The 24,531-nt window shown below is 37.6% G+C and overlaps 5 protein-coding genes across 6 annotated transcripts; 4 read left to right on the plus strand and 1 right to left on the minus strand.

Moving 5' to 3' along the window:
* The first annotated feature begins 107 nt into the window (after positions 1-107).
* On the plus strand, positions 108-5,402 carry LOC140779021 (AP-3 complex subunit mu). Of its 2 annotated transcripts, none has more exons than XM_073123959.1 (9): positions 108-238; positions 312-414; positions 503-613; positions 1,860-1,949; positions 2,473-2,720; positions 3,634-3,843; positions 3,979-4,186; positions 4,476-4,733; positions 4,830-5,402. In XM_073123959.1, the coding sequence occupies exons 1-8, from the start codon at positions 204-206 to the stop codon at positions 4,719-4,721; spliced, it is 1,251 nt and encodes a 416-aa protein (XP_072980060.1). In that variant the 5' UTR covers positions 108-203; the 3' UTR covers positions 4,722-4,733; positions 4,830-5,402. The 2 variants fall into 2 exon arrangements, with proteins under 2 accessions (XP_072980060.1, XP_072980061.1); XM_073123960.1 differs by having other exon boundaries at positions 4,833-5,402.
* A 4,371-nt stretch (positions 5,403-9,773) lies between these two features.
* Positions 9,774-11,015, plus strand: LOC140779022 (transcription factor MYB2-like). The gene is made up of 3 exons (XM_073123962.1): positions 9,774-10,060; positions 10,383-10,512; positions 10,599-11,015. The coding sequence occupies exons 1-3, from the start codon at positions 9,868-9,870 to the stop codon at positions 10,999-11,001; spliced, it is 726 nt and encodes a 241-aa protein (XP_072980063.1). The 5' UTR covers positions 9,774-9,867; the 3' UTR covers positions 11,002-11,015.
* Positions 11,016-11,121: 106 nt separating this feature from the next.
* Positions 11,122-14,564, plus strand: LOC140776933 (putative pentatricopeptide repeat-containing protein At1g56570). Its single transcript, XM_073120788.1, has 3 exons — positions 11,122-11,749; positions 11,829-13,365; positions 14,443-14,564. Exons 1-2 carry the CDS (start codon positions 11,204-11,206, stop codon positions 13,032-13,034), a joined length of 1,752 nt encoding a protein of 583 aa, XP_072976889.1. The 5' UTR covers positions 11,122-11,203; the 3' UTR covers positions 13,035-13,365; positions 14,443-14,564.
* Positions 13,817-15,598, plus strand: LOC140776934 (uncharacterized). Its single transcript, XM_073120789.1, has 5 exons — positions 13,817-14,206; positions 14,443-14,564; positions 14,654-14,842; positions 15,128-15,179; positions 15,265-15,598. Exons 1-5 carry the CDS (start codon positions 13,937-13,939, stop codon positions 15,382-15,384), a joined length of 753 nt encoding a protein of 250 aa, XP_072976890.1. The 5' UTR covers positions 13,817-13,936; the 3' UTR covers positions 15,385-15,598.
* A 622-nt stretch (positions 15,599-16,220) lies between these two features.
* Positions 16,221-24,220, minus strand: LOC140778979 (uncharacterized). The gene is made up of 10 exons (XM_073123904.1): positions 23,805-24,220; positions 23,473-23,628; positions 22,706-22,921; positions 22,397-22,579; positions 21,334-21,555; positions 20,826-20,942; positions 20,514-20,657; positions 20,176-20,277; positions 17,877-17,945; positions 16,221-16,680 (listed from the first exon to the last, which is right to left on the minus strand). The coding sequence occupies exons 1-10, from the start codon at positions 23,976-23,978 to the stop codon at positions 16,447-16,449; spliced, it is 1,617 nt and encodes a 538-aa protein (XP_072980005.1). The 5' UTR covers positions 23,979-24,220; the 3' UTR covers positions 16,221-16,446.
* Positions 24,221-24,531: the final 311 nt, after the last annotated feature.

Below are 24,531 nucleotides of genomic sequence, written 5' to 3' on the forward strand. Positions count from 1 at the left end.
GATTTGACGGTTCTGATCGTAAGCGGGTTGGGTCTCGTGTTTAGTAGTATGGGCTTATCTGGGCTTGGACTTTTAAACTAAATAAAAAGATTTTATTGGGCCTGAGGAGATCCGTGACTTCGGAGGAGTATTCTCACGAACACCTCGTCGTCTTCAATCCATCTCCCTCTCGCTCGATTCCTCGATCTGAAATCCGTGGGGAGATGTTGCAGTGCGTCTTCCTTCTCTCCGATTCCGGGTAAGCCTCTCTCATCCAACCATCTGCTCTCAAGTTAATAGAGCTTACATCTTTGGTCCATTTCACCAAACAGGGAGGTGATGTTGGAGAAGCAGATGACGGGGCACAGGGTGGACCGATCCATCTGCGCTTGGTTTTGGGATTACGTCCTCTCCCAAGGCGGCGATTCCTCCAAGGTAAACTCAATTCCGCGATTTTGCTCTCTGTAAGTGCTAAAGATTTGAATTGGGTTTGTCTTGATTCTCCTCTGCGGTCGGTGGGTAGATCTTGCAGGTGATTGCTTCCCCGACCCACTATATCTTTCAAGTGTTTCGCGAGGGGATCACGTTCTTGGCGTGCACGCAGGTTGAGATGCCTCCCCTGATGGCTATCGAGGTGAGCTCTCAGTTTGCATCATGACTGCGACTTCAAAATGTTGCCTACTAGTAGAGAAGCATGAACATTTCGATGCTGAACGTTAGATCATTATTACCTAATTAATAGTAAAGATTAGTTAACTCAATTGCCAACCAAAAGTGATAGATGGCTGTGAGGAGTGTTTTTGTGGTTATTTGATCAATATATTGGAGAGAATAAGTAATGTACTCATGTGCAAGTTAGAAGATGCTATTTAACATGACTATTTACCCAGATATGCGAGTTTTCATATGTCAACCTCCAGGATACGACAAAACGATCGGCAGATATGGATTCGCGTGAGATTTCGATGAGATGATGAGAGTGTGACAAGTAAACTTTAGGTGTTTGCAAGGGCTACTGATGTCAATCAATGTAGGTCAACCAAGCTCTGGCCAGGTTCAATTTAGCCCAAGAGATGCAAGCAAGGCCTCACTAGGTCTGAGTAGCTTCAACTACTGAGTAGGCCCTAGCTTGCTCGATCATGCTTGAGTATGTGATAATAGTGTGGCCATAAAACACAACTTGTGATGATGCTCATTTGCAAAGTGCACATTCTGTGGCATGATGTACTAATAGTGCACTTTGCCTGATTAATGGCATCACATTCGGATGACTGTGCAAGCACAACCTCGAACATTTTAAATAATGAAGGATGAAACCACCTCATTCGGATAATTGAACCCATGACTTTCCCATTTATTATGTAAGCATCTAACAAATAAACATGTGCTGTAGTTGTTGGAAAACATGCTTCTATTTTTATTAAGAATTTTCCTTTCTGGTCAGTACCCCATCATTTTCCTTTCTGTTAAAATATAGCTTTGACTTTTTATTGGATGAAAAGGAGGGAGTATTCTGCCGTTTCAAAGTTGGGTGCAAGTACTGTGTCTTTCAAATGCCAAAATCCAGTAGCTACTTGGATAGGCACAAATCATTGTCTGAATGGAGGCATTTACCATCCATCAGTCACCATTGCATTCAGATTAATGTTTTGCATGCATATTTTGTTAAATATTTGGACATGCATCCCTACAGGAAAACTGTAAATTTTTTGCTGTTACATGGGGTTTATGTTGTGTCGTTATAAGTTCTTCTATGCAACTATGGCTTCCTCTAATCCTGTCCTAAATTCCTAATCTCCATTTGCTATATATCTCACATTTGGCACAATCAACTATATGCGAATAATATTAGTTTACCTTCCAGCCATTTGTTTTTGCAGTTCCTTTCTAGACTGGCAGATGTTTTAACAGATTATCTTGGAGGTCTGAATGAAGACTTAATAAAGGATAATTTTGTAATTGTATATGAGGTACATGCTCTAACCTCTTTATGTACCAAATTATTGTTTTCAGTTTTCACTTTGACAAGCTTATGATTACTTCCATTTTTATTTTTTAAGATTGCTTTGATTTTGCTTTATGTACTCCGACAAGCATAATTAGATAGCTTTCAATTTCTACTGTATATCTTATTTGGGTTCTGAAAGCAATAATATGCATTCTCTATACAATTGAAGAAGTAGTTCACAAGTTTACTAGGATACTCTATTAATACATTGAAATGCTATGACTTAAAAATTTGGGGAATGTATTTTGGGCCAATAATTTCATGAGGTATAATTTTAGATTTTGGTACTGCAACATTTTGTGGTGCTTTATATCTTCAGTGTATATCAAATCACTTCAGTGCCTAAGTTCATGTAATACTTGATGATATTGATAGAAAATTAAAGAGTGCTATTTAGTTCAAGTGTGATAAAGTTTGACTTTATCATGTATTAATAGCATTTTTTAAGTTTAATAAAGTAATGGAGTGGTTTGTGCAAATTGCAGCTTTTGGATGAAATGATGGACAATGGTTTTCCCCTTACAACAGAACCAAATATCTTGCGAGAGATGATAGCCCAACCAAACATTGTTAGCAAAATGTTGAATGTTGTGACTGGTAAAACTTCTAATGTGAGCAACAAACTTCCAGATGCAACAGGATCTTGTGTTCCTTGGAGGAAAACTGACCTAAAGCATGCAAGTAATGAAGTATATGTCAACCTAGTGGAGGAACTGGATGCATCTGTTAACAGGTCATTTCACAACTTCGATGTTTTTCTCTTGATTTTTTGGTCATTCATCTCTTTGATTGGAGGAATAGTATTCTATTTGATTAACTAGTTCTTAGATTAGTTATTTTGGTGCAGTAGACTTTTCATAGGCTTCCAAGCATCTTGAAATATGTATCAACACTTTATGGTTTTGAAGCTGCAATCTGGTTTTTCTCTATTAGGTTGTGACCAATTTCTAGTATATTTGCCAATTCTTAAAGATTTCTACTGTTCCTTTTTCTTTTCTCAGTGATTTCTGCACATTGCTGTCATTCTAGTTTACTAGGATTTATTGATATATTTACACCTTATGAATGTAGCTATTTTTTTGAGATATTTAATACTATCCTCTTCATTTACTCCTTTCTGAATTGAGTGGGATTCTTAATTCACTCTAGCTGTAGGGCTTATGTTGCAGCAGAAGTTGTTACATTAGCCTACTAGATTATTATGATCCATGGAGTGTTGCCTCTTTCCTAGTTTCCATGGCCATAATGGGGAACTAATTCTTGGAGGATCAGTAGACAACCAGTTAGAAAGATCTAGTTTGTCCTATTGCAGGGCCTTCTCCATTAAGAGCTGTAGCATGTGCTCTGTGCTTGATTGCTGAACCCATATAGATAGCTAGATACTTTTGTTCAGTTCATTCTAGAAAAGATTTCCATTCTTTAGGATTTTGGATGTGAAATTTTTTAATGTTGTTGGTTTTCTTCAAATTTTGGGGCTAGCTTACATATTGAAATCTATATTTTGAGCTGTCCTGCAAAAGGCTAATTTGTTACGAGTTGTGAGCTGTAGTTTGCATTATTCTGTGCAATGTTATCACCAATTCTATCATACCATCTCATGTTGGTTTTCTTAGGACTGAACAATTATTTGTTTGATTCATCTTCAGAGAAGGTGTTTTGGTGAAGTGTGAAATATATGGTGAAATTCAAGTCAATTGTAATCTCCCTGGTGTTCCTGATTTGACACTTTCTTTTGCAAATCCAACAATCCTGAATGATGTGAGTTTCCATCCTTGTGTCCGATTCCGGCCTTGGGAATCAAATCAGGTCCTGTCATTTGTGCCCCCTGATGGACAGTTTAAGCTCATGAGTTACAGGTGTGTATTAAGTAGTAACTAATTATCCCATTTTGCAGTCATAGATTGAATGATGTGATGACTATTGAAACTCATTAAAGTTATCTGTTATTCTTGTGTCTCTTTCTGTTTATGTTACCAATAAATTTTGATCAGAGTTAAAAAGCTGAAGAACATCCCGATTTATGTGAAGCCACAGCTAACTTCAGATTCTGGAAATTGCCGCATTAATGTGTTGGTAGGAGTTAGAAATGATCCTGGAAAAACAATTGATTCTATAACAGTGCAGTTTCAGTTGCCGCCATGTATTGCATCAGCTGACTTAACCTCAAACCACGGGACAGTGGACATCCTTGCCAATAAGGTTAGTGACTCTTTTCATATCTTCTGCAATGCCTGTATTTATTTAATTCTTGAATCATACATGTTCATCTTTTAACTAAATGCAATGCAGCGTGATTTACAGAAACATTGTTAATGTTATGATAAAAATAATAGATACTCTTATTATATGCATCTCTTAGCAAAGTTAAAATATCATTAACATTTGCATATGCTGAAGTAGAAAATCCTGTAAATTAGAAAGCCTATTATATATATCCATGTGCTCTGATTTATGTTATCTATTTCCTTTTTTTTCCTTTACTTTCCAGACTTGCTGTTGGTCCATTGGACGAATTCCAAAAGATAAGTCTCCATCTCTCTCCGGGAATTTAGTTCTTGAAGTAGGGGTGGCCTGTTTGCATGTATTCCCTGTTTTCCAAGTAAAGTTCAAGATCATGGGGGTTGCCATATCGGGTTTGCAAATAGATAAGTTGGACATCAGAAACACACCAACTACTCCATATAAAGGTTTCCGAGCCCTCACTCAAGCTGGGGAATTTGAAGTCAGGTCCTAGGAATCTGTAGAGGTATATTTTAGTTTTATGTACCTATATCAAGATAAGCTTCTCTTGGTTGGCAGGCACAGCAATTAATAAGAAGTAATTTATATTCTATTCATCCAGCAGCAGAATGTGAAGCTTCTTGAATTCCATCCTGGAAGCAGTTGACATAAGGAAATCATATCACTGGACAGTGCATGCTCAAGTTACTGTTTGTTTATTGGACATTTTGATACTACTTTAGGTTTTTCACCTCAAGTAAACTTCACCGTCTGCTTGAAGTTTAGCATGAAGGTTTGCCATGCGCCACAGTGTTACTGTAGAGTCTAGATGCAAGACCAAGGAAATGATATGGCTCGAAATGAAGTTGGGTCATCAGAATGATAGATGAGGGAGAAAGAAGATCCTCAGGGTGGTCTAATGGAACTGGAACTCGGTTCAGATGCCAATGTACAAAATTATGAATTGATCCACAACTGAGTGGCGTGCATCAATTTGTAAAAGCTGCTTGACACTTATGGTTAGTTTGAGCTACTAGCGAATTGGCCTATGCAGTATTAGATCTGGTAGTCCTCCATGTATAACCAGATTCTGTTTCGAAATTTTTTTGTGTACTGATCGTAATATTTTTCATGTAACAATTAATACTTCTATTGTATGTTCCCTTTTGCAAGCTATGGAAATTTATAATTCCAATGTATTGTACTAGAAATATGATTTTAGCCCACAAATATAGTTGCAGCTTGGAAGTATGCAAGCTATCATCACCTTCCTTTCTACATATCAACAGAAATTAAAGTTACAGTCTTTAACTTTGTAGTTGACTATGTAACCCTTTCTTTGCAAGTAGTAGCTGCTGTTATTTTCAAGATGAGTCCAGAGGTGGTGCACTCGTTTCACTATGACCTTCAAATAGTAGTGAGACTCACCGCAACTTGAAGAATTGACCTCCAAAATGGAGATCAAAGTAGAATGAGGAAAACAGAAAAATGATATGGCAGGTGTCATGCATGACACAATTTTTTTTTAAAAAGACCTAGACTCGCAAGAGATTTTCGCCGATAATTACAAGGATGCTATGATTTGACAAAGATGCCAATGCACCTAGACTATCTAAGCACTCTGGTCCTCTCCAAATTTCTTCCTCATTTATCAATTCTATCCACAATGTCACAATCTCTACCTTTTTAGCCTCCACCACCAATGCATTTGCAATTTGCATCATCATCTTCGTCATCCTTACCTTATTGAATTATACAAACATCATCACCACTACCAACAACCAAAAAAGATTTTGAGTAGACATTTTCTTAGCCTATCATGGCGGTGGCAGTGGCAGTGGTAGTAGCAGTTTCTCCAGCACACAACCTTCAAATGAAGATGTAATGATTTCCCGACTCTCTACTTGCATAATTGTTTTTAGATTGGAATAGTTTTTCTACCAAGTCCTGACAAAATTATTCCATGCCAATAACTCATCAAGGTGTCACTCATACAATCCTCATCCTAGTAAACTTGGTGACGTCGACATGTCAGGCACGCGACTGAGCGCCAAATGGCGGGCCATGAGAGGATAATCACACAATTGTTCTTCCTTCTGATTGAGGCTAATGATGAGACGAATGTTGGTTGAGTAAACAGCAGGATGAATATATTTTTTTTTTTTAAAAAAAAAGTAGAAAAAATGGGTCTAGTGGGGAGTGAAAGGGATGTCTCTTCTTCCTCACCCTCTAATTTCGCCTCTCCTTTTTCTTTTCCTTCTCCAAGGATGCAAGAAGAGGGAAAAGAGGGTGAGGAAGGACCTGCTTCATGCTACATTAAAGTCATTAAACTAGTTAGATTATGATAATAAATGCCTAGTGGTGCAATGACAAGCTCCACTAAAGACATTGTTTCTTTCGTGTAAAGGCAGTATGAATACCCTCATATGTGCAGATAAGAGTCATGGAGAGAGTGTGTGTGTGTATGAGAACAAAACATGGCTAGCTTTTGGTGCAGCAAAGCAAAGACAGCAGCAAAACACAAGGACATGCATATGGGCAGTATTTTTTTTCTTCTTCTTCCCAATGGAAGTGTGTCTGTAGATTGATCCTATGCTATATATTTGAACATTTAAGCTAGTCGTATGCTCTATAAACAAATAAAGTTTTAGATGTTACCCAACTTTTGATTTGTATATCATTTAGCTATAAAACTTGAGAAGAAAACTTAGAAGCAGTATTATTATAAATGTTTTTTAATAGATCATGAGCTCGTAGACAAAAATACAATAGCTTTCTAGTTGATCCATAGAAAATTTATTATATATTAACTCTAATGTTAACGAGGGAATCAAACCTGATAATAAGTTGTAATTCTTTTGATAAGTTCAAAAGAAAAGGAAAAGAGTTTAACCCTTTTCTTGATGGACACTCATGCATGATTTCATGGACCTCACAGCCATTCGCTCCCTTTGGAGAGTACAAAGCACTGAAAAGAAAAAAGTAATTGAATGATAAAAAGAGATGCCCCTTCTAGAATGCTTAGAATTAATTGAGATAAAACTCTTTTTTGTTTACTTAAATATTGTTGGTGTGACATTTCATTCTCTTTTCTATCACAACCAACTAAGCCTTGTCCTCCAATTGTTTCTAATTAATGTTATTGAATTGATTAGATAATTACTTTATTTGGCGTGGCAAAGATTACGGCCGCCTACTCAAAGTAACCTCTGTGGTAGGGATGAAATAGACTTCAATTATTGATGTGATTTGGACTCTAAAAACAAATAAATATGAATATATTCTAACAAGGAATAATCCAAAGTGATATTTCTTTGTCATAGAAATTTTTTCAACTAGTTTGCAAATTGCAATGCAATAATAAAGATAATTATGTAATCTCATCAAGATTTATCCTAACAAGAATCAAGATTAAGTATCTCTACTATTGGTCATTTTTATATAGATATCATTTGTTTATTTTTTGTGACGCTTAGACCCTTTTAACTATCAAACATCTCTCATTGTCGGCAAAAAATGTCAAATGACTATCTTAGTCTCAACTCTTTTTTTTTCAAGATAAATATAAAATAGTCTCTAGAGCACCTAAATTTGATCACCTGAATCTCATAATATTTTTAACTGAAATATCAAATGAATAGGCATTGCAAAGATTTTGTTGGGGAGGTAGATGATGTCTTAAGCTATTAGATAATGTCTACAAATCTATATAAACTCTCACTTTTTCATCCCATTCAATGTGAGACTAAACTCTCACATATATATTCAACAATCTTCCACTTAAGCCCAATATCAACTGCTTCTACTCGAGTCCAATATAACTAGTTTTAACCAAGCCTTATGCCTAGTTTTTCTTCTTGTCACCTACCGATCTTAAGAGGCTAGCTATTCAATAATGTCATCAATTGGTCTTCATGAGTCACTGTAGACTTATTCTTCTAAACCTGTGCACTAAGTCTAATATATCCAACGCTCTTTGTTTCATCAAACTCGCATACCAATCATATGTGCTCAAGCCTAACCTAGGGCCTTTTAGCTCTTCACCGATTGCATCACACCATAACTATCATGTTTTCATGACTTTTTCAAAAGAACTCATATGTACACTAGAGCCACCATATTGATCATAGCAAACTGCTTCAGAGTAGTTCAAAATTGTTGAACCGCCAGAACTATGATATCACTTGTTAGAGAAATAAAAAAAGTCATAATCTAAGTGAAATAGCACCGGACACAAACCTTAGAATTCAACTCAATCAAAAAACTTAAGCCATTAGGTTAAAGTCTAAAAAGTATATACAGCTCCTCTCACTTTTTTCCTCACAAGATGAAAAGGTCTATGCAAAAATAGGAAATATTTCAAAGTGTCTAACTATAATTATCCTATTTTTCAACAACAATGCATTCATTTGGTGAATGTTGTTAGTGATGCATCCATATAAGAGGACAAAGAGTTAAATTATCCAGGAGATATGGAGGACCCTTCTATCAAATAAGACATGTTTCATATCTTGTATGCTAAAGCTTCATAAATTACTCAATTGATAGAAAAATGTTTACTTAATCTTTCTTCTTCTTCTTCTTTTGGGTGGCCCACAATTAATGGATCTAGCAAGTCCTTTTCATACCATTGTAGGCACTAAAGGTTAGCACTTCTTTATTTAAGTTTTGTTGCAAGAATGAAGCAATCCATCAGGCATCACTATGAGTTTTATTCTCCCATAAGGAATAAGTGACACAAGTTTGGCACTTAATGCCTCCTAAAAGTTGTTCTTAGGATCACATGCCTCAATTGCTCATTCTTTAAAGAATATGAACTATGAGTTAGACTTCACTACCCACACTAGAACTATTAAAATCACTTACAAACAAAAGCACAGCTAAAGAACTAAACAAAAGGAAAATAGGAACAGTTTTTAAATTGAGAAATAAAAATAGGACCCTCAATATTCCTTGATTCCATGTATAAATTAAGGTGATTCTTAAGAGTGCAGTGTTGACAGAAGAATTTTTTATATCCAAAGTAACATCAAAGTAGGCTTTAAAATCGCCATAGTGATGGAATATGCCTTCTTTATTTCCTTTAAAAGGGAAGAAACTAATATGCAAGATTCCAAAATGAATGCAGTGATAATCAAGTGTGTGATCGATCACTTTGTCACCAGATACGTACTAGTAATTTGAAAAATATAAAACAACGAGATCTCTCATGCCACTTCCATTATGATCAATCATAGAGTCCATCTATCTCAGCCTTCACTTGCTTTGCAGAAATTTTAGCATCTTGGAAACTTAATTTGGTGCTTAATTGCCCCCTACCCATAACTTAGATGATTTTTTGTTCGTACTTCTTTAGTCTTGTATGTTCCCCACTTGCATATTAAACTACTTATAAAGGAATAGACATCCAACTCCAAGCAATTAAAAAGCTTTTTTCTTTATTTTTTTTTAATATAATTGTTAGACAGAAGTACTCCTTCAACTTGTGCTTTTGGAAGTTTGAGCTAACACATTGCGGCGTGCTCCCTCACATGTCTCTCTTTTGTTTCCCTTTCTTTCTCTCTTCATGCCCTCTATAAAAGCTTTACTCTTAACTCTTCTCATTCAGTACTTCCTCTTTAGCTTATACTTCTCCAAGATACAAAGTTACAGATTATAAAATGGAGACATGGAGAGGAAATGAAGTAGAGGCCAAAGTAAGGACATCCTTTAGCTCTGCAACGACACCAGTACCAAGTGAGGAAGATATAGATTTGAGAAGAGGGCCATGGACTGTTGAAGAAGACCTCTTATTGATGAATTATATCGCCGATCACGGCGACGGCCGCTGGAACTCCCTTGCTCGCTCTGCAGGTATCAGATCTTCTACTTCCTTGTGGATTGTTCTCTAAGCAAGAGAAAATTAGTATTTTGAATGATCACATCCATACTTTTACCTCTTAAGAAATGAAGGTAAGACTTGACTAATAAGACCATTAGTGCTCGTGCATATATACATATGTATATATATGCATGTATGTGGAACAGTAACAAGTTAAATGCCATACTAAGTAGCACGATCATAACACTCACTATCTTCTCGTGTATTATTATTATTATTATTATTATTATTATTATTATTATTATTATTATTATTATTATTTTCACGTAGAATGTCCTCGTCATGTCATAATAGGTCTCCGGCGAACCGGCAAGAGCTGCCGGCTCCGGTGGCTCAACTATCTCCGACCCGACGTCCGCCGCGGTAACATCACACCGGAGGAGCAGCTCCTCATCCTCGAGCTCCACTCCCGGTGGGGCAACCGGTGAGCAAATCTTAGTTACAAATACCACCTCGATCAACTCTTCCAAAAGAAAGAATCCGCCAATATCACATCACATCATGCAACAGGTGGTCCAAGATAGCGAAGTACCTGCCAGGGAGGACCGACAACGAGATAAAGAACTACTGGAGGACTCGAGTGCAGAAGCAAGCGAAGCAGCTCCGCTGCGACGTCGACAGCAAGCAGTTCCAAGACTTGATGCGTTACCTGTGGATGCCGCGGCTCCTCGAGAAGATCCGGGCAGCAGCTTCGGGCGGAGAGACCGGGCTGGTGAATCCGAGCGCCGACAGTTCGGCGACCGAGGCGTCGTCGCCGGCTGGAGGTGACGCTAGCGGCGGCGAGGGGATCCAGGCAGATCAGTTTATTGGAAGTCCGGGCGGGTATGCTGACCCGGGGTGGTTACCGGACTTTGACTTTGGAACTTGGAGTGAGAACATAATATGGAGTGTGGATGACATTTGGTTACACTAAAAGATTTTAATAGAAAAGAGGCCTTTTTTTTTCTTCTTTTTGGTATTGAGATGTCCCAAATTTATTATTTATTATATCTGCGTAATTTATTTCTACTACATCAATCAGAGGGTTGGGTTGTCCCATATATAATTTAGTTCCTTTTAAAAGAATAATAATGTGATCATAAGGAGAGTATCCCAGATTAGCCCAAGAGCCCACTATGGGTCTTCACAAGCCCAACATAATGCCCAGGCCCACCAAACCCACCGCAGCCATGTCCCCTGTCCAAGCCACCAGATTCATCAAATTCCTCTGCGAGCAGGGCTCACACTCCCTCGCACGCAAGCTGTTCGATCAAATGCCCGACCGAGACGTGGTCTCGTGGACGGCCATGATATCCGGCTACGCGTCCAGTCACCGGCACGAGGACGCGTGGGGAATCTTCCGCCGCATGATGGACGCCGGCGTGGGTCCAAACGCCTTCACAATTTCTAGCGTATTAACGGCATGCCGGGGGCCACGGTGGCGCGCTGGCTGCGGCGTGGCGCACGCCGTGGCTGTGCGGCGGGGCGTCGACACGGCGCCGTACGTTGAGAATTCGCTCCTCGATGCGTATGCATCGTGCGGCGATGGCATGGCTGATGCACGCGCGCTGTTCGACCGATTGCAGGAGAGGTCTGCCGTGTCGTGGACTACCATGATCGCCGGTTACACCCGGTTGGGCCAGGGGGACATGGGAATTCAGATGTTTAGAAGAATGTTGCAGGTGTGGTCTTTTAATCTCCATAATCAAAGAGAATCCATAATCTTGACATTTATGATGCGTTCAATCTTTTGTGAAGCAGGATGGCACTGAGCTGAGTCCATTTGCATGTTCTATTGCTATCAGCGCGTGTTCTTTGATGAGAAGTTTAATGCTTGGTCGGCTACTCCATTCGATGTCACTGAAATGCGGGTTTGACTCCAACCTCCCTGTTGCCAATTCTTTGGTTGACATGTATTGCAGATGCATGAGCATTGAAGACGGTAAGAGATACTTCACTGAAATGCCTCGAAGAGACTTGATCACTTGGAATACCATGATATCTGGGCTAGACCGGTACAGTTCCTGCGAGGCCCTCCAGCTGTTCCTTGAGATGAGTTCGAGGAATGTGAAATCAAATTGCTTCACCTATACCAGCATTGTGGCATCTTGCGCTAAGCTTGCAGTCCTGAGATGTGGGCAGCAAGTCCACGGAGCTATAGTATGTAGAGGCTTTGGAGAGAATCTTCAGATATGCAATGCTCTTATAGATATGTATTGCAAGTGTGGAAGTGTAGCTGATTCGGAGAAGATATTTAGTGCAATGTCTTGTAGGGATCTACTTTCGTGGACGTCGATGATGATCGGTTATGGGATGAATGGACTTGGCTATGAGGCAATGCAGCTTTTCAATGAGATGGTTGATGGAAGTATTCGACTTGACTATGTCGTGTTTGTGGGGCTTATAAGTGCTTGTAGCCATGCAGGTCTAGTAGAAGAAGGCTGGAGGTACTTTAATTTGATGACTACCAAGTACAGTGTGCAGCCTAATTGGGAGGTCTATGGATGTGTCGTCGATCTTCTAGGACGTGCAGGAAGGCTCATAGAGGCATTTGAGGTTATACAGAGCATGCCCTTTGAACCTGATGAATCTATTTGGGGAGCTCTGCTTGGAGCTTGCAAGATGCACAAGAATGCGGAATTGGGTAGCTTGGCAGCTCAGAAGATGGTGGAATTGAAACCAAAAGGAAGTGCAAAGACTTATCTTGTACTTTCAAATATATATGCTGCTGACAATGAATGGGGTCAGTTTGCAGCGACAAGAAAGCTGATGAGAGGGATGGATAGTAAGAAAGAGGCAGGAACGAGTTGGATTGAGCTGGGGGATAAGGTATGCAGTTTTGTAGCTGGTGACAGGAGCAATTCTTGTGTTGGTTTAGCTGTTGAGGTGTTGGATAGTCTGATTGAGCATATGCATGAAGCTGGAAATGTATCTGAAATATATAAGGATTTAGAAGCAGTGAAATAATCGTATGATCATATCACTATTTCTTACCTTGCTTGCAATTGGTAGAGGAAAAAGATTCAGTACAGGAGGTGAAGAGTTGATGTCTCAAGGAATTAAGCTTGCGGGTAAGAGGGAGAACCCTCAGGCATGAGATTTTACTTTCTCCGTTACTTGACTTTAAGAAGACGAATTGATGCACATTCTGTCGGCCTAGCCATCCATTGGAAAGTCTTGTGTTTTATGAGAATTTGGAAGCAGTGACATTATTTGAGTAGATAGTATTGCCACTGTTGCATTGCTGAATTCTTTATAAATCATCTGATTCAAGTTCCTTCAGCAAGGTCAAAACGAGGTCAGTTTCATATTTCAACATGAAAAGTTGAAAGCATTTAAATCTGATAATTTTTTTTCTTTAACATTTGTTTCCTCTTCTTCTTAGGAACTCGAAATTGTTTTATCTGTTTTATGGATTCAATTACTATACCTCTGCTTGTGAGATTGTAGGAGTATCCATTTTGAAAAGTTTTGATATAGAGTAATCCTTAATAGATTGATTATGGTATTTTCCAGAACAGTATAGAGCAACCATGATATTATGAAAAGCTTTGACTTCTTGGGAGAAATTTTGTAAGACTAACCCAAGTGAGAAGATAATCTGAGTTTTTAGTTGACCCAAATGATTTCTTTAATTTAATGTGGCTCGTTTGTCACGGTTCATGAGGAAGAAGCATTGTGGTCCCAATCCCATAGTCCAAGATATTTTTGAGGGAAAACAAACCACAACCTCCAGATCTTATCATGCCATGGGGCTTGTTTCTTTGTTTACACAATTACACCTCCACCTTTTTCTGCCATGGAGCCCTTCTCATGCTTTATGAGATGATTGAGCTTTCTAGATATAAAGAAGAGCGATAAAAAAAAAAATGCAAGCCCATTCAGTCTTGGTCCTTGTCTCTTTTCCATTCAGCCGTCTTCCTCATTCTAAGTCCTATTGCTCTGTGTCCAAGACCACATGCAGCCTGAGGAAGGAGGGTAGGAAAACCCTCAGGGACACCTGGCCTTCCATTTCTCTGTCCCTTTTTGGGTCAGGCTTCTTCTTGGGTCCTCTTCTAGATGGACTGCATTCAAGGGTAAATCTTCAGGTTTACCAAAATGGAGCCATTGATATTGGCCCTCTTCACACCAACATCTTGGTAATATTCCCATCTACTTTTCCTTCGCTAAAAATTCTATTCAATCTTTTTGGACATTACATACTGATGATTTATTTTTTTGCAAATATATATGAAAAAAGAGAGCTCATTTGTCAATTTGCAGAGAAGTGTTGTGTTATAAGACTGAAACGCATATGGTGATCTGCATGCACACACACACACACCAAAAAAAAAAAATCTCTTTGGTGCCTAATCTAACTCAGATCATTTGACAGGTTCCTCCACTTCTTGGAGCATTCTACTGCACTTTGGGATTACTGCAACTCTTTTTGGATGAGAGGATCCCTCCTAAATCAAAGGCTTCAGGAAGCCTTGACAAAGCAGCACTATCTCTGATGTTTGTCATCTGAGTCCAACTCTCCTTAAGTTTTGCTGCTCAGAAATTCAGCAGTCACTAATCCAATTTGTTTCTGACTTTGCTATCAGAGCTCTAGCATTGTTCATTGAATTGAGTGCTGAAATGTACAAAGCTGGTGTCCCCAGTAACATAGAAGCCTATATCTTGTTTGGGTTAGCAGAGTTCATATGGTTGTTCCTGGATGGCACATGGCTATGCTTTGTTTTGGCCTGCTTTGTTGGTGTTGGCTGTCCTCTTGCTGAGACCCCATTGATCAAGTAATGCCTATTTCTCATTGGAAATGCATTCGAACTCTTTACTTTTAAATGACATTGTTCACTCTTCAAGCCAAACAAATTGAAACTAAAGTGTTTATATCTTACCTAGATCTTTTATCGTGAAAGGCTTGTAAATAAGACCTAGTTGTAAAACAGAAAAAAATTTCGGCTGTAATGTCATCAAAAGATAATTGTGACATAATTTTTTTTAGTTCTCTTTCCTTTCATGCTTAACTTTCATCTATTCTCCTTTTTTCATTTCATAGTCAAAACTAATTCTTGCAGAACATTTCACCTCTGGAATTACCCAAATGCTGATGTTCAACTCTTTGGTGAGGTAAATTATCCATGTCTCTGAATGACCTCTCAAACTTCTAGCATTGAGGACTGTAGCAAAAGTATCATGTTTTCTCTGTTTTCAGGGGCTAATCAGTTGGACAAGTACTTGTTATTTTGTTTATACCCCATTTTTGATCAACTTGTCACGATGGCTGAAGTCAGTCATTGTTGCAACTGATGACAAAGACCAAGCAGTTCAATAGTTATTGATAATTGAGATGAAAGAATAATGTAAGGAATGCTGGTGATGGAACAGTAGGGGAAAGGAAGACAATTATGATCGAATTTTGTGCAAAGAAAAGTTTCATTTCTCTCTGAAAGTTTTGCTGCAAATTGTTTAGAACAAGCTTCTCGTTAGTGATTGTAACGTGAGAGATTTAATTGCAAGTAGTGAGCTTTTGTATCGAACTCATTGCATTTGTTCTGTAACAAGTCAGATATACAGAACTGTTCACATGTATTACATTACAGTCTAATCTTATAACTCAGATTTAAAACCAATTCTCTTGACTAATTTTAGCTGTCTGTCTTGACCGACAACTATATAGATGTTTAGAAGAGAATACAGTAACTTTTTTCAAATTTTATTTGGCTGTGTTATGCTCACCAAAGTCTTATATATTTCTTTTTCTTTTTCTTTTTTCTGTTCTTCCTCTTCTTCTTCTTTTGCCTTAAAAAGTTTATCGATGTAGCAGTTGGAACTCACTTACAGTTCCTCTCCTCCTTTTCACCTTTGAGAAAGAGCACCTGAAGGACATTCTAATAATTAAAAAATGATCTTTTAATTTGCAAAGCTACCAATACATACTACTCAATGGAGGATAGAGGCTGTGAAGACTGCTGATGCCTTGAGGGTAGAACATAGATCCTTCCTTATCCATAATCACTTTCAACAATTCCACAGTGAACGACAAATAAAACAGATCAATGCTATACTCCAAGTTTCCATAATTAAATGAAGAACAATATCACCCACACGATTATATGCTACAGAATACTATGTTATTGCCCAGCATATGTTATGAGAACTGTGACAAAGTGACATCAGAGATTTGGTGAATTGCATTTCATCAGTATAAATATTACAACAATATAAATATAGAAATTAAATTCTGTTGCAATATGGGAAAAAAAAGTTTGGTGGATGTCAATCATCTACCCTAACCTCATTTATCTGCCTATATTTGCAGAGAATGGCTGAGATTTGGTGACGGAGCAGTGATGGTGCAGTGCAGTCCATGACTGTAGAACCATCAGACTAGGCTTTATTGAATTCTGAACCCAGAGGTTAAATCCACATCATTATCTATGGATTTAGCCAAATTCTCCGCCTCCCCTATATAAGAATGGGGAGTCAGATTCAAAAGAATGGACCTTGGTTCCTCGGGCAAATCCAGATCTTCAATAAACTGCTTTATGCTTTCCTTCGTGACGGCTCGTCCTCTTGTCAACTCCTTCAGCTTTTCATATGGTTCAGGAACTGCATATCTTCGCATAACCTAACACAAGAAAAGGGCACAAATAAATACATAGAAATCAAACATAACAGCACAATAGAAGCAACAACATTGTTTCTCCCCCCCACAGCTATCAGCATTTGCTTACTCTAATTTATGACAGAAACTACCATAACCCAATTAGTCATTTTTGTCACTCATGGGAGTTCCCACCTGGTCAAGGAGGTGTTAATAGAAGCATTTGACCTTATTACAGTTGGTACATCTAAACTATGTGAAGAAATAAACACAATTTTGCTAATAGAACATGTTTTCTGTGAAAAGGGGTTCCAATGGAATCAACTTCAGTAGGAAAAAATAGGTAATTTCCTAACTTGTTCCTTGAAGCTTTTGCAGATGACTGCATTGATGAAGAAGACACATTCTTTCAAAACTTGTCTTTCAATAGTGTCTCTAGTGCTTCTTAAGCTGTCTGGCTTCATGTACATAGATGTCACAATCTGTTCAATTCCATTATTCTCCCATTCTTCCCTGAGTTTCTGACAGCAACCTAATAATTCTATATTTATAAGAATTAAAATGAAGCTGGTGGATATGAATAGTGAGAAGGGTGACTGGTAGAAAGTGAGCATGGGGATGATTGGGGCACAACGCCCTTTGAAACCAGCTTTACAGACTAAATTCCTTACATTCTTAGATGCAGTTCTATATCCATGGGGCACGAGTTTTCTGATTGAATGAATTATTTATCTTGAGAACTATGAGTTAATTATAATACACTAAATCCATATCATTCCAAAATCACGTTTTGTATCTTAGTCAAGTTCAATATTCTTATTTATCATACACAACCTAGTAAGATGTAGTCTATCTGTGTGTTTATGAGACTGAAAAGTGTTTAACTATGTGCTTATGAGACCAAGAAGGCTACAAATTAATATGTTCTCCTTGAGATTTTGAGAAGTAAATTTTGCAAGATGATGTCCGTGACTCAATCAGCATAATCTGTTAAGATATGGGTAGATGAACAAAGAGTATTAACAAATAGGTATATTTAGGCCTTACAATTTTATCATGCCATTGGCAAAATAAGCAATGTTGAGTGAACAATTATGAGTTAACTTGTAAGAACTTTATCTTTTCATCAAAAACTTAGATGACAGACACCAGGATATCAAAAACACCATGTAAGAGATTGGTTATAGGATGAATGAAGAAAAACAAGCTACGAAACATACTGTTTGTATTGGTTCGGCAAGGACCTCCCATGTTTGCTCTAAATCTTCACAGAGACGAGATTCATTCACCTGCAGAACTCACAGTTAATTCAACAAAATGTAAACCAGAAATTTACCATAGGAAATGTTTCCATAGAGGTCACAATGCCCCATTAGATTTAACTGCATCATGCAAGAATTTATAAGTTAGCAAAGCATATTCCACCTAATTCTTGGAAGATTATTATATGGCTGGCCAATATATGGATGCTGTAGGACATGATAAATTTCAGACACAATAACCGGTAATTAGTAGAGTTTTGTAACTCATGTTATTTATGGAAATATCAATATGCTTCAGATAGGCACCCTCTCCCTCACAGTATTTGTATTTCCATGAAAATTGAACAATTTTTTGCTTTGCTGCTAGAGCTGCTAGAAAATTTGTACAATACTAGAGGACCAAATAAACAAGTACTAAATCAATTTTTCTAACACAATTTTAATTCATTTAAGAGAAATCTCAACTGCATCCACCATACCTTTTAAATATATTAAGTTTCCTGCTTAAAGTTTACTGTCTAGAAATTGATCCCTTATGTTGACTTTTTTTCCAAATTTAATATAAAAAAAAAACCTTGGTTCCAACTGATTGGGGCATCGATAATGGTATCTTTAGTTTGCTTAAAATTAATTTGACTTGATCGCTGAAAATACCTTATTGGGGTAGTCTATGCTACAGTATTACTTGCCTTACATAAGGTGAGAGCATTTTGCTAATTACTAATATTGAATAGGTCAATCTTAGGCTAAAGTCTGTCTAGAGGATCAACTTTATGTTTTTTGTGCTTAATTTGTGGAGATTGAACATAATATTGCTAAAAGATAGGTTGTGAATTGAACTTTCCCTTCATTTCAAGTAAAAGAAAACAAATTAATGATAAAATATTTTGACTACGATAGCCTTTCTACGCTTAGGATATGTTCAGGAACAACTTGTAGCATCAATTTAAATAGTAAAAATGTATCAGTGTATTAAAAAGCAGTTTTGGCGGCTACCTTGGCGAAGCAGCAAACCGACCACCCAGCCAACACACTAAGCGTCCAAATGTGGCCGAACCATATAATCAGGCTTTGGTGAGCCGATTTGGCACTTTGTGGGCCTAACTGGCTGAAATTATGAGTTGCAGGTTGGCGGAAATGGTTTGGGTGCAACCAGGCCATGCATTAGTTAAAAGAAAAAAAAAAACTCATTGTGCCCTAAATCCTCTCATCTCTTGATCCCTCCCTCTCGTTGCTCTCTTCTCTCAATAGTGGTGGCGGCAAAGATCTCCAGCTCGTGTGACATCGTTGAGGTCAAGCTCATGCAACCGTCGTAGAGGTCGAGCTCATGTGGCGATGTGGACCAAAGATCCACTTCAATGTTTTCCATTGCCTTCCTTCTCTTGCTAAATCACTTATCTCTAAAAATCTCACATGCTAGATGGACACCACCACTTATCTCCAAAAATCTCACATGTTAGATGGACAACACCACGTATCTCCAAAAATCTCACATGCTAGACACATGGGATGTAATAAAAGTGAAGGAGGTGCATCTAATCCTCATAAGACTAACAAAAATTAATCTCCCACCATGTTTTTTTTTTTTTGAAACATATTAGTACTTATATTTTTAATAATTTTGGTGTAGTGGACTATTAAAGACTTTATATATAATTATATGTTATATTAGTCTTTATCATATATAGTTATTTCTAAATTTATATATAAAAATGCTAGACTGCCTTAGGTGCCTTTCGCCTAGACATTAGTGATGGGGTGACCGGCCACAACCCGTGACCACCTTTTGATATATTGGAATGTATAATCATGTATCTCTGTGTGCTTCATTTATAAAATGAGAATGCACTTTATGTGACAGTCTTTCATGTTTTTAGCTGAAAACTAGGCCAAAGAAAGAACAAAAACTTTAAATGTTGAGATCTGTTCCAAATGATAAACATAAGAGAATTTTGGGGTAATGGAGATCAGATGAGTAGGCTCCATGGTGTGGGTTATTACCATCATTTTCATACACCCCTGAGAAACTTACAACGTTTCTCAACTTATTGATGTTCAATATGGAAAGCATAACATAATAATCAGCTCTGAATAACTCACAAGCTTATGCGTGAGAAGCATGACAATACCCTTTACTATGTTGACAGAAATGATAAGTAAAATAGCAAGCACATAAATTAACAAAATTTGCTAGGAAGACTACTTAAACCTTACTGGTGGCCTAAATTTTCCAGTTGAGTGCAGTTCAGTGGTTTACCTGCAGCTTACTAATTCCTTGTATTGCACTTCTATAAGCCAGAAGCGAGTATCCAAGTCCAATGCCCAAATTTCTTAAAACAGTTGAATCAGTGAGATCACGCTGTTAATCAAGAAAAATAGAATTGCATCACTATATATCTTACAGTTACCAAAGAGGAGAAAAATGTAAACCTTATGTTGAGCCCTACTACGACTGGCATAGCATCAAAATAAATTCAAGACTTGAGATCCTAATCTCATGGTACACAATAGCTCACATAGTAACTGTGTGCTGCTTCTTCTGGCTAGTCAGAAAACAAAACCGCAATACCAGGACAGATAGTATATAACAAGTACCTGCATCCGTGATATGGGCAGCTTCATGCTAAGGGCAGATAAAACAGCATTAGCCAAGCATAAATTACCCTCACTGTTTTCAAAATCGATAGGATTGACTTTGTGAGGCATAGTAGAGGATCCTATCTCACCCGCCTTTGTTATCTGCAAGGAGAAGTCACGAAAGTTCTTCTATGTACTAATTGGAAACAAAATGAAGTCTAACATTGCTAGTTATGGTTAAAGAAAAATCATTTGAGATAATTGGTATTATAGAAGGAAAAAAAAAGTGGCTTAGCTTTTCATTTTTTTCATCAAAGGAAAAAAGAATACCTGCTTAAAATAGCCTAATGAAATGTAGCTCCATATGTCTCTGTCAAAATCAATCAAGATGTTGTTGAACTGAGTGATGGTATTGAAAAGTTTTGATATATAGTCATGAGGTTCAATCTGCAGAGCAGAAATGATGAGCTAAATAAGAATTATAACTAAAACAATTATATGACCATATTGAAGATTAGGCTCGATTAATCTTTCAATATAATATGTGTAAGAACTAAAATAATAAAAATTAGGAGACCTACTAACTAAGACATAGTGCAGGTCGGAAAGTCAAAAAATAAGATAAATAATAAAATAGAATGTGGAACTTGTATTTTTCTTGAGGAATGATATCTTGAAAAAAAATAATATCTTAAATATATTTTATTTTCTGTTTTAAGAATCACCAGTTCTCTTTTAAGTCGACTGAAAAATGAAAATCTTCATCAATCATCTTTCTAATGTAGACAGGTCAACACCATGAAGCAGAATATCTAGTTAAATTATGTTAAACAAGTACCTGTGTCACATAGGGGTTGAATTCTACTCCCAATGATTTCACAAATTCTGCTGCAATATCTGGCCAGTTGACATCAGGATATGCAATCTTATGAGCATTATAGTTTCCAACAGCACCAGCAAACTTCCCCAAGATCCTGATTTCACTAAAAGTTTTCCCTTGGTCATTTAGTCTGGCAACAAAATTTGCCATTTCTTTTCCCAAAGTAGTAGGTGAAGCTGGCTACATAGTGTGGAAGGAAAAAGATCAACAAATGAATTTGGATACAAATTAAGGATTAGCTAACATTAGTAAGTCCCAGTTGTTAACAACACAAGAAATAGAAAGTCAAAGCCAATAGAGCCAATGGACAAGTTCATAGAAAATGGTTCATTATGATTATTTACTCTTTTAGACTAAACATATATTGCACAGATCTGTCTCAATGGAAAGTCAAACTTAGGAACTGGTTGTCTAATTTGAAAATTAGCATACAATGGATGATAACCAGGACAACAGAATAAAGTTGATTTAAGAACTCAAAAGGAAAAAAAAAAAACTTCTGCTGCCACTACACAAATTAGAACATATGCATAGATGTCATGCAGAATTGCAAGTGCAATAAAAAATGCCACTACTATCATGAATTCATGGGGAAAAAAAAAGTCACGGAAAAGAAAAGTATGTCAGCTAATGGAGACTGCAAAGATAATATTTTATGCTCATTAACGTACTTTTATCCCAGAAAAACTCCTCTGGATGCATTTGTTAGAGTTCAAAGATATGGAAATCTTCAAAAGATAACCAAGGCATTGCAAACTTGACAGGAAACTAGATTATTCAAAGATTTAGCTTGAATCTGATGTTCAAGTCTAAGAAACTTTAGCAGATGACATAAATTGGTGCTATGATGTTATACCATCTGTTAGCCTCAATTTTAAGTTAAGTTGGACTGTTGGAAGATAGAGAAAAAATCAGAAAAAGCTTCTAATAATTTTACAAGAAACACCATAATTCAAATAGAGGATCAACACAACCTATTTAGGTGATATAAAGAATGCTCAGTTCTAAACAGTTCAAATACCTGTCCATGAGTTCGAGACAACATTGGGATATGTGCATTTTCCTTAGCAAGGCTGCTTATTGCTTTGCACAGGTCAATCATGGCAGGAAATACAACAGCATTGAGTGCTTCTTTCAGAGCTAATGCATGTGCCAAATTGTTAATATCCTCCGAGGTACATGCAAAATGAAAAAACTCAAGTACCTGAAAGGACACTAGCTTTGTCAAACAATAAATAATTGTCAAAGCAAAATGATGGAAAACCAAAATAATTGTCATAAAGATACTGATACGCTTATTATTAAAAACACAAAAGGTCAAAATATTAACCTTTTCAATTTCTGGACAGCATTTGCATCTCTGTTTCAAGAAGTACTCAACAGCTTTGACATCATGGTTAGTCACTTTCTCAATTTTTTTCACTTCCAGCGCATCATCTATACAGAAATCATGCATAACCCTCTCCAGGAAAGACTCTGCATCTTTGCCAAAGTTTGGAACCTCTTTTATTTCAGGAATTTGAGAAAGTTTCAGCAGCCATTTGACCTACAAGGAATCTATCCCCTGTCAGTATACAAATCTCTACCTGGCCACAATAGGAATCATCCACCGGCCATCGCAGCAAATCTTACAAATCATTTAATGTCTCATGCCAATGCTGCCAATAACAATAGAAAGCGTAGCTGCATATGTATAAGCATGTCTACATAGGCATAAAACGTTCAACATGGAAAAGGTAATAATACCTTATTACAAATAATGTAACTTTATCTTTAAGTTGATCAGCTTATCGATACAAAATAAACTATTTTTTCTGACCAAGTACAGCAGTAATACCACTATGGAAAGTACATATGACCATTATTGCCGCCATCTGTATAATAGTCTTAATTATAGTTCCAACTAAGATGTAAATCTCTGGAATGCGCAAAGAACATGTCAAATGAGCATTTGAGAAGCCCAGTTGATTCATAGAGGAAAATGATTATGTTGATGGTCATAAACCAGGTTTCATCATTAAGCTGCAATGTAGACAAATAAGAGCAACAGCATAAGATGGTGAGAAAGCAAATCTAGTTAGAGTAAGAAAAACCAACCTCTACCACAACTCTGTATCGGATTAGACCATACTCGCTAAAGAATGGTCTCAGATCCTCGACCTTCTTAACGTATCGGCCATCCAACGGCGACAAAGCCATCAAGCTAAAGGACTGTGAATCCAAAATCTTCTCTTCGACACGGCTCTTCTCCATCTAGAATATAATAAATCCCCATAAGACTAATAAAAACCCCAGAAATTTCACCAAAGTTCCAATTTTGACAGAATACAGAGGCCAAAACAGTTACTAAAGATTTAAAGCTTGCAACTTAAGAAGAGAAGAGCAACCGCTCGTATAAATTCCTCACAGGCAATCACGGCGATGGTTACCTCATCGATAGACGCTACTGCAGAAGCTTTGCAAACTAAATTAATGGGAGAAAACTTGGAGGTTGTGCCAAAGATTAGAGCTTGCTGCGGTATAACGCGGCTCGGTGAGGAGGGAACGGGAGGTGGGCGAGGAGTGCGCGAAAATATCAGAGAAGAAGCGGCGGCTGCTTCCATTGGATTGGGAGTCGATCGTGCGTGTGATAGAGTTCGAGGAGGAGGAGGAGGAGGAGCTGCTGTAATCGTTTTGGAACCCTGCCTCTTAAGTTAAAAGTGCTAAAGAGATGAAAAAGGAAGCGAAGCGAATCCCCGAGACAGAGAGGGTTTTGAGAGCAGTAAGCAGAGATTTGCCGAAGCGCGTTGGTTATAATCGCACTCAAAATCAGATACTCGGACGAGTGATGATCGATCTCGATCACAGTTAGGCGTTTACAGCAGCGAGCAGGCTAGAAATTAATTTTTAGCCGGCTTTGGATTCAGGCTCAGCTCAGCTCAGAAGGCGGCGGCTTGGAGGAAAAGGAGGTGCCTTGTGATGAATTAGGTTTGTGAGGTAGAATATTTTTAGACTTAGCCACTTAGGGTAAGATAGAAATAGGAGCCGAATAAAATATCTAAATATTATAAATATATTTATATAATATTAATAAATATTATATTTTTTAAATTTTAGGTTAAGCTCGGCTCGAAATATAAATCAGGTTAACACCCCAATTCACAGGATCAGTCTGCA

This window comes from Typha angustifolia, chromosome 15 (assembly GCF_048772165.1).
Source record: "Typha angustifolia cultivar Huaian chromosome 15, ASM4877216v1, whole genome shotgun sequence".
In the NCBI taxonomy this organism is placed as follows: domain Eukaryota; kingdom Viridiplantae; phylum Streptophyta; class Magnoliopsida; order Poales; family Typhaceae; genus Typha; species Typha angustifolia.